A 10,317-nucleotide genomic window follows, 5' to 3' on the forward strand; every position below is an offset into this window, starting at 1 on the left:
AAGTCGATTTAATGGTCAGTGTCAAAGATCAGAGAAGAAAGTTATTTGAAGTTTGATTCATAGATTCGTGACATTTAAATATATTTAATGAAAAAATTAAACTGTAAAAGAGAAAGAAATAAAAGCTTCCGATTGATGCAGATGATGCGAACAGAGAAAGCCACACAATAGCAATTTTAACAATTCAATGACTTAAATGAAAACTTTCAAATAGTTTAATGATTATTTTGTAATTTTTTTAAAGTTAAATGATTAAAACATAAATTTACTGATTGTTTAGTGAACTCGGGTGTAATGTACCCGGTAAATATGAAGCTAAAGCATGCATGCCGTTTTGGGAATTTGATATATTTGAAGCTTTGTGATTTCCCCTTTTGGGTTTGGATATGCTGCCATTGCTAGTGTGATTGATTGGATGCTACAAAATAATGAGGGGTTAATGGGTTGGTTGGTTCTTCGCTTGCACACTTTGGAATCATTTAGAAGACCCTTGAAATTCCACCCTATCCATCTTTATGTATTTTCTATCTCTTCTAATTGACTGCTTTCTTCGAATAAGATGCTTGAATCCCCCCAGACATTTCAATCGAGCCTTGCTGGCGTGCAACACAAGCTGCAATTTTAGGCAAACATATAGGCATCATTTTTTAAAGTAGCTTTGCTTACCTTATCTTTTTGATAATAATGTGAAAGAATAAACAATAAAAGGGAAAACAAACAAATATTCTGGGAATAAATAGAGAAGTTGACAAGGAGAATTAGTGCTTAGGGTTATTTGGAAGTGTGAAGTTTCTGCTTTTAGCTGGGGAAGAAGTGATATCTATTATATGCCTTTGGTTGAATTGTGGAGGCTGTGTCTTCTCATCTCCGTGCTATTATCTTAGTGTACAATGGTGGAGTCAAAAAGAAAATTTTTGAGTGTAAGAATTAAATTATATATTTTTATGAAAATAAAAATATAATTTTATCATTTTAATAGTATATGTGTTTATAATTTTTAAAAAGTTTAATCAAAATTTTATCATTTTTGGGATCAAAATACAATCTTATTATTAATTTAAAATTTTATAAATTATAAAAGCTTAAATTGAAAGTTGACCATTTTAGGAGAGCCATGGCCTCTTGGTCTCTTAGCCACTGTTAGTGTCAATCTTTCTTTTCTAGCGTATTAAATGCTTAGATATTTAATGGGCAAAGGAATAAGGTAGTTATATGAGAGCCAAAATTAAATGAAATAAATTAAAAAATGAAAATAAACTTGTTGATCGAGTTTTAATTAGTCTGACTGGTATGAACATCATTGCTAGTATAGGAGGACGTAGGGTCGAGTGCGTTGAAGTGTATTATCCCCCTATTTAAAAGTTGGGAAGGAGGCTATAGATAGTTCTAGGCATTGTATCAAAAATAATAGATTTGATAGAACCTATAATGAGATTAATGTTAAAAAAAGAATCAAAGTAAACTAAGATTAAAATCATATTTGAATAATGGAAACTAAATTATAATAGACATTAATAATCACTATGATTATATAAATTACTTAAAATATAAATAAATGATAATTATTTATTTTATGAAAATATATTCAAAAGCATTTCATATTACATATTTATATTAAAATTTTATTAATAGAAAAGTTATTAATAACAAATTTTTATGTTAAATTATAAAGAGAAATAAATTTTCAAAAAGTAATTAAATATAAAATATTATTAATACTATAATTATATATGTACAAAATTAGTAATTATTAAAATCTATAAAATTTAAATTTAATGATAATATAAAATACATAATGACATAATATATTAATTTAATAATACGATAACTAGTGTTATAAATAATTAAACATGATTTATTATGTAATACCAATATCATTACTAATAAATTTAGTTTAAAACCATATTTCTTTTAATAAAAAACTATTTACAGAAATTTAAAAGTTGTTTAAAATTAAAGAAAATAAATAAATTATCCCAATAGAATATACTACTAAAAATGATATTCTTTTAATAAATTTAGTTTGGATGGGCGATTGGGTGCGGTCCGGTGCGTTTAGCTTACTTTTTGTCTCACGCTACAGTATCGCTACAGTATTTAATCTTACCGCCACCGCTGTTTTTACACTAACCGCAGATAAACGCACTGCCCATCCAAACTCACCCTAAGTCATCCTAGGTCCAACTCTCAATTTCAAAGCAACATCCAAAATATTTAGATTGGGTTTTGAAAGAAAGTTTAAATTGGGCTTAAGTTTAGGCATGGGTTTGAGTTTAAATATATATTATATTTAAGGGTAAATTGTAAAAATAGTCACTTTTGTTTGTCTTAGATTACATTTTAATCACTTATGTTTAAAATGTTACGTTTTAGTCACTTACGTTATCTCTTTATTATTAAGTGGTCACTCTACTGTTAAAATTTGTTACCTCCCTAATGACAGGCCTACATGGCAACTCAAATGGGTTTTAAATGCCAACTTGGATGTCCAGTTGCTGGAATGAAAATAGATTTTTAATTAAATAAATGTAATTTGGACAGCCACGAAAGACCACCGTTAGGGAGGTAACGGAGCTTAACAGTAGAGTGGCTACTTCGTAACAAAACGATAACGTAAGTGGCAAGAACGTAACATTTCAAACATAAATTACTAAAATGTAATCTGAAACAATTAAAAGTGACTATTTTTATAATTTGAATTTGGTTTGAATTTCTAAAATGAAACTGAATTGACAAAACATAAAATTAATTTTAACCTATAAAAATTAAGCTATTTAATAAAAAATAAAATACAATCCAAATTCATTCCCCTTGCCATTAGTATTTTGAGGTTATGAATGGTGGTTAATGGCCCATAGCTTCTCTCTTGGGTTTCGTATACTTATTGCAGCCTCCTCGTATCTGTTGGAAAGCAAAGTTGCAAAACTAAACTAAATATACGCAAAGTAGTTTTCACAATCTTAGCTGGTGACTCGCCGAGGTTTTTTTGGCTCTTAAATTAATAAAGAATTAAAGCAGCAGTTATGATGATAAAGCACAAAAATCTATAAATCCGCATGTGATGGACTCCATTTCCCATCAAAGTCCAGATGCCATGACTAAACTAGTTTGTCTAGGATTCCACCCCTTTCCCATTCCCACCAAATCTACAGCTAGCAATGCTCCCATGGCACATGCTGCCATGCGACCTACTTGCTAACTTGTATTTTAATTTGCATTCTGATTATAAAGGATAAATTACTCTTAAGTTTATATTTTAGTTATTTAATTTTAAAAAGTTATAAAATGGTCATCGGATTATTCGAAAGTTTTTATTTATGTCACGGGGCTGTTAAATTTTTCTTTTTAAAGTCCAACTAACGAACTCTAAATGACGATTCGATGAACGGTACAGTGGATTAGTACCCATCGATCTAATGGTTAGTGTTAGAGATCGGAGAAAAAAATTATTTAGATTTTGAAAAAAAAACTGAACTATAGAAGGAAAAAAAAAGGAATGAAGGCTTTTGATTGGTGCAGACGGTGCGAATAGAGAAGATCATACAATATCGACTTTGACAGCTTAGTGACTTAAATGAAAACTTCTGAATAATTCAATGACCATTTTATAACTTTTTAAAGTTAAGTGATTAAAATACAACCTTACTAATAATTCGGTGGCATTCGAACTAGTTTACCCCTATAAAAATAATAATAATAATATACCACCAATACCAATTTTGCTGTTAAATCCTAGTCATAGTCAAGTCTTAGCTGTTTAATAGCATTGCTTTGTTTAGAGAAAGTCCAAAATGATAAGACAGTAACTATAAAACCAACCCTTCCCTTTCATTCTTTTTGCGTCCTCCTCCAATGGATCTACCATCTTTCCCTGCTGCCCCCACAGTTGGTGCCACAAGTGTACATCTAAACTATCCTGAATCAGTTGAATCATCTCCACGGTCTCATAATGACAACACCTATGATGATCCTCTCCCAGCTGTTCCTGGTGCAAGGCTACGCCTAATGTGTAGCTTTGGTGGTCATATAATGCCTCGTCCACATGACAAATCGCTTTGTTACATCGGCGGTGAGACTCGTATCGTTGCGGTTGATCGTCATTGTTCCCTTTCGGCCCTTTGTACCCGTCTCTCTCGTGCTCTTCTTAATGGTCGTTCTTTTACCTTGAAGTACCAGCTTCCAACTGAAGACCTTGATTCCCTTGTATCTGTATCTACAGATGAGGATCTTGAGAACATGATTGAAGAATATGATCGTTTAATAGCACCATCAGCTTCTTCGGCAACCTCCTCGAGAATCCGTTTGTTTCTTTTCTTTAACAAGCCGGACACTGCAGCTTCAATGGGTCCATTGCTAAATGATGCTAAGTCAGAAACATGGTTTGTTGATGCACTTAATGGTTCAGGATTGGTTCCTAGAGGAAACTCAGATTCTGCTACCATAGAAGCCTTGTTGAATATTGATGGTGAATTTGAGGCAGAACAAGTTGTAGAAGAGCAGAATAAAGAAGTCAAAAACAATAATGTAGTTCATGAAGTTCAGTGTTCATTGCCTGATTCTCCATTAGTGGAGAAAACTTCATCTTTTGGTTCATCTTCTTCTTCACCTTCAATGTCCAACTTGCCACCTATTCGGGTTCGATTTGATCAAGATGGTGGTCCTAAAGTTCAAGACCAAAGGGTTGGCATAGAAGAACAGTTTGCTCAGATAAGTTTTGCTACTAATATCCATAAGCAAGATGATTGCTATGGGGCGACGGCAGTGTCCGCTCTGCCGCCGCATCTGGCGCCTACTCGCGGAGGTGGTTCTAGTGACAACTTGAATCGTATTTTATCTGATGATGAGAGATCCGATCAAGGAGTTCCAGTCGGTTTTCGCAAACCTCCACTGCCATTGCAGCCAGTACAACACAAAGCTTGTGGCACTTATAATTTGCCTTCCCCTGATTCAGTTGCAAGGTAAATTTTTCTGAAGATTAACAGTCCCATAGTCCAATGTTTAGCTGGAATTAGGTTTGTTGGACGCAAATATCTGCCTTGGGTGTCTTACTCCCTGAACAGTGAAAGTATTGTTCTCAGGATGTCTACGCTCGATTTTTGTCTTCTAATTCCAAGGAGAGCCCAAAAGTGTTTACGGAATTTTGACGGTAGCGCCTAAATCTACCAAGAAAATGTTGTATCATTTGGCCTTGATGGGATTCAAACCATGCCCTTAAAGGATCTTAGTGATAATAACAAAGCGCTCCTGCCAAAATTCCATGAACCCCTTTGACAGACAAAAACTCGAAGCTAAAATCAAGCATAAACATCCTAAGAACAATACTTTCACCATTGAGGGAATGAGGCACTCTAAAATAGATACTCGCACTCGACAGGGTTCTAGTATGCTATAATGCTATTATCAGTCTTCTTGATTTCAATGTTATTTTACATGCAGTGATAGTAGCATTGCCTCTGCAAATTCTCTCTCAAAGGCCATGTATTATCAAGATCAAACTCATGTTACAACCAGAGATAATAGGACTGCTGCTAACCCCAATACCAATTCAGATACTTCCATTCCAAGCAACCAAACCCAAATTCAACAGATTCAAGAGTCCTACACTTTGTCTTCACAATTGGATCAACAACAGCAACAGCAGCAGCAGCAACAACAACAACAACAACAACAGTTCGTGCAAGACACTGTGCATTACACCCCTGCTCCGATGCAGATGTCATCTTACTATCCGGTGTACGCTCCACCATTACAACAGCAGCAGTTGCTTCATCATCCAGCTGATCAGCAGTACCCCGCAGTATATGTAATGCCTGTTACACAAGTAACACAACCACAACCATACATGTCTATGCAACCTAATACTGGTGTCATGACTATGAAATCCAACGCAAGTGATGCTAGTATTATGGCCCCAACTCGCCCATTGACACCACCAACTCCTTCAATGGCTACTGTCTCAACTGCTTACAAAGAGACTATGCCGCCCATCTATCCCACAAGTACAGCTAAACCTGAAATGGCAGCAACTGTGTATAGAACAGCAGTTCCATCACCTCACCAAGTGGTTCAAGTTCAACAACCATATATAGGCTTCTCCCAAATGCAGCATCCCCCACCATCACCTGCTGTAACTCATACTGCTAATTACCGCTACGAGTATCCGAACCCTACACAAGATCAAATGTACTATGCTCAGCATCAAACTTCTCAACTTCCTCCGCAGTATCAAACCTTGACTCCGGCTGCTGCAGCGGCTGCATTGGCAGATGCTTCGAAACAACTGCCTACAGATGGTAGCAATCAGCAAATCAGGTGATTGGTTTACTGAAACATACAATTTTGATGAATATGGTGGTTGTACCTTGATTTTTCTACCCGAATAATAATGGTTATAGGCACAAAATTAATGTTTTTTAGTAAGATAATTCACAATAAGATATTCACCATCGTTCATTATTTTAAGTTTCTTTTCTTTTCCTATGGCTGTTGTTGTATTGTGTAACATAATAACAAGTCCTTGCATTGCGTTGATTGTTAAATTATTTTGAAAGGGCTTTCCAGTTTACTTTTATATGCATGAAGATCAAATCAAACCCATGCAATTATACACTTCAACATTCAAGATGATAGAGAGGACTGTTTGAGGAGAAGAATATGAGGTTTTGGATATCAGAACAAGACCATGTGACTAATTATATATTACAAAATCTATCCTAGTAAATCAGATATGGTAGCAAGTTTTTGACCCAAATAAGAATGCAGCAATGAGATCATATGCAAGAAACAGCAGCCGTTTGATTGCTAACTGGCTTGCGAATCTAGCAGAGGCTGACATTAATTATTTATTTCATTGGTGAAAAGGGAATGTGAAGGATCAGTTTTTTTGTCATATTACAAAGTGTTGACCTCAGCATATTCAATTTGCATTACAAGGAATCTTAATCAGCTTTGCATTGCTTCACTAGGAAACAAACTTTGGTGTAAGATCCTACTAAGCCGGTTGTTTTAGTATATTTTATGGCCTCACCTGAGAACTTTAGTCTTCTGATGCAAAGCCTTTTTGTCAGTTTTCTAGGTCTGAAAGCAAAATGTTTGGCCAGATAACACCTTGCAAAATTGATATAGTTTGTAATGGGTGTCTCTATATCATCTATGGGTGTATTTACAGTTGGAAAAAGTGGAAATAGACTTCTTCTCCAAACTATGAATATAATATTGTTAGGAGAAGTTTACGTGAATACCACTTTCAACTCGAACAAAATTACGCCACTTGAGTATGTTGTGATGATTTGGATATAATATTTCTTCTCGAACAGTTTGGATATCTCTTTTCCTTTTCCAAATTATTTTGATGATGAACACTTAGGGGATCCAATTGCACCTCCAGTCAGTAGAGATTATAACTGAACTTGCCTTTGCAGTTACCCACCGGAGGGGAGAGGAGCAATTCAAAAATCAGCCTCTAGTTTTTAAGTTTTTTTATGGTATTTATAACAATCAAGAAATGTAATAGATTGGTTAAAGGTGAAATATGTATTGTTGGTGATTGCAATATTATTTTTATGAATGTAATATATATTTAAATTAGAAAATTAATTGTCTTTTATTAGGAAAATTTTAATTGTCCACTTTAATAATGAATTTGATTCTAAATTAATGTCATATATTTGAGCAATTATGAAATTTAAGTATATATGGTTATGAAAATATTTTTACAATATTAATTACGACTTATTTTCTTGTTAAATTTAACACTTGATTAGAATATACAACTCAATTATGTTTGGATTCCTAATTTAATTTATGATATGAATTGTTTTGTAATAAACTCAAATATTTAATAAAAGTTATTTTCTTTTTCCACATGTAACAATACATTGCACTAAGACAAAGCAAAATAGTAATATTTAAAATTTAAATTTATTATTACATTTTTTAAATTATTTATGTATTTTTATATATTTCTTTTATTTTTTAGAATTACGGCCAAATTGAGAATATTTTTAAATTTTGAGGGTTAATTTTTACAATTATGACTAGATCGATATAATATATAAAAATTTAAGGGTTAAATTTGTTATTATACCAATTTTTTAACTGTCATGTTAGCTCATCGTTTGTGATTTTAACGAGAGTAACTAAAATGATCGAACTATGTGACGTGAGTGCTTAAATTGCAAATTTTTATTTTGATGCCTAAAATGAAAATTTTTTATAGTTGAGTGACTAGTTGTGTAGTTTACCCTTTAAAATATAATTTTTTATTCACATAGTGTGTCATGAATTAATATCCAAATAAGTCATTATATTTTCACTTATATCTAATTAAGCCATTATTATTGTGTAAAGATACAATATAAGGGACAATAGCCCACTTTTACAAGGGCTTAGTTTAATATAAAAAAAGAAAAACAAAAAATTAAGAGCTTATTTAGGTAACAATTAAAATTTTAAGGATTTATTAAGGTTTAATTTAGCATTGTTTCTTAAAAGTGTTTTTGGAGTCATAAGCAATATTAAGCAGATAACTTTTGGAGTTAGAAGTGCTTTTGAAAAATACTTTTAAACCCAAAAGCAAAAACATTTTTTTAACTTTTGCTTTTGCAAAAACACATTTGGGAACAAAGAATAATTTTAACTCTTGCAAAATATTTTATATAATATTTATATTAGGTATATAACTATTTTTCCATTGACATTTATTTTAAATATATAATATTATATATTTAAAATATAATTTATATATTCAAATTAAATTTTATAAATAATTAATATTAATTGCTTAAAATATTTAAAATTTATATTTCATATACTAAAATATTAACAACAAATTATAATAAATTATTTTTATATATTTTATTAAAATATCATAATATTAACTAATTTGAACATTATTTAAATGCATATTTGTTACTTTATAACACAATGTATAAAATGGACATTTTAATTCTCAAAAGTACTTTTTGACAACAAAATATTGAACACTTAAATCTTAAACCAAACTTTTCAAAAATATTTCTCAAAATCACTTTTTCACCACTCAAAAGCAATGCTAAACTAACCCTTAGATATAACAAATGTAGGGGAGAGCATCCGATTTGGTATTAAGCCAATTTAACCGATTATAATTTTAAAAAAAATTTGATTGGACCAAAATAGAATTCAAAATCTGACAAAATCGAATTGATCTTAGGTCAATCAGTTCAATAGGTTAACCAACTTTAGTTATTGGGTTTAAATAATTTATATTTGTTTTATAAATTATAAATTATAAATTATATAATTTAAAATATAAAATTAAGTTCCCTCGGACCGGTTTAAAATTTTAAAAATTGATAACCGACCGAAAAAATCAACAAAATCGAACCCAACGCTTCTTTTATTATTTATTAATTTTTATTTTAAAATAAATAAAATTAAGTTTAAAGTTGGTAAACTTTAAATACTGTACTAGTTGGTGCACAATATTCTTTTATTATTTATTAATTTTTTATTTTAAAATAAATAAAATTAAGTTTAAAGTTGGTAAATTTTAAATAATGTACTAGTTGGTGCACAATATTTTAACTGGTGCGATCGAGTTAGTGTCATTGGTATAAATTGATATTTTCATCAATGTAGAACAAAAAGTTTACTATTTCAATTTTTTACTAGAATGGTGTACGTCGATTGGTGCAATCATAATTGATACAAAATTGACTACATCAGAGAAGATACAGTTCATTGCTCCTTGATCAAACTCATCATGAATATCTATAAATGGTAATGGAGCTTAACGATCAATTATGTCTCAAAAGAAGCTAACTATGAGGCAGATTTCGTGATGTATTTATTGATTAATAAAATGTTGAATTTCATAAGTTTTGAACATAATTATTTGAATCAAATTGAATTGATAGGTCAGAATATCAATTCAAAGAAAAATATCAAATCAATTAAACCTGGAATCAATATGAACTAAATTTAAAAAAATGGTTAAATTAAGAGTTGAACCAATCTTTTAAATATTTTATTTATTTTTATGAACACCTAACCAATTTAACTATGTATCGGATTGTGAAAACCTAGTTTGGTCCGGCAGCATTTAGGGCCAGTTCTTCATTGCTTTTGAAAAGTACTGTGGAAAAGTACTTTTGAAAAGTTTGGTTTAAAATTTGAGTGTTTATCATTGCTGTTAAAAAGTGCTTTTGAGAAATAAAATGTCCATTTTAGACATATTATTATCAAGTAACAAATATGCATTTAAATAATATTTAAATTAGTTAATATTATTATATTTTAGTAAGAATATAAAAATTATTATAACTTGTTGTTAAT

At 31.1% G+C, this 10,317-nt stretch overlaps 1 protein-coding gene across 1 annotated transcript; it reads left to right on the top strand.

Annotated features, from left to right (window-relative positions):
- Positions 1–3,785: 3,785 nt before the first annotated feature.
- Positions 3,786–6,456, top strand: LOC105787096 (uncharacterized). Its single transcript, XM_012613545.2, has 2 exons — positions 3,786–4,958; positions 5,437–6,456. The coding sequence occupies exons 1-2, from the start codon at positions 3,853–3,855 to the stop codon at positions 6,314–6,316; spliced, it is 1,986 nt and encodes a 661-aa protein (XP_012468999.1). The 5' UTR covers positions 3,786–3,852; the 3' UTR covers positions 6,317–6,456.
- Positions 6,457–10,317: the final 3,861 nt, after the last annotated feature.

Source organism: Gossypium raimondii, chromosome 7 (genome assembly GCF_025698545.1).
Source record: "Gossypium raimondii isolate GPD5lz chromosome 7, ASM2569854v1, whole genome shotgun sequence".
In the NCBI taxonomy this organism is placed as follows: domain Eukaryota; kingdom Viridiplantae; phylum Streptophyta; class Magnoliopsida; order Malvales; family Malvaceae; genus Gossypium; species Gossypium raimondii.

What these genes read in the sequence shown, in the direction of transcription:
- LOC105787096 (XM_012613545.2), top strand. Translation starts at nt 3,853, where the DNA reads ATGGATCTACCATCTTTCCCTGCTGCCCCCACAGTTGGTGCCACAAGT. An exon ending in TCCCCTGATTCAGTTGCAAG is followed by an intron (nt 4,959 to 5,436) that starts GTAAATTTTTCT and finishes TTTTACATGCAG; the next exon opens with TGATAGTAGCATTGCCTCTG.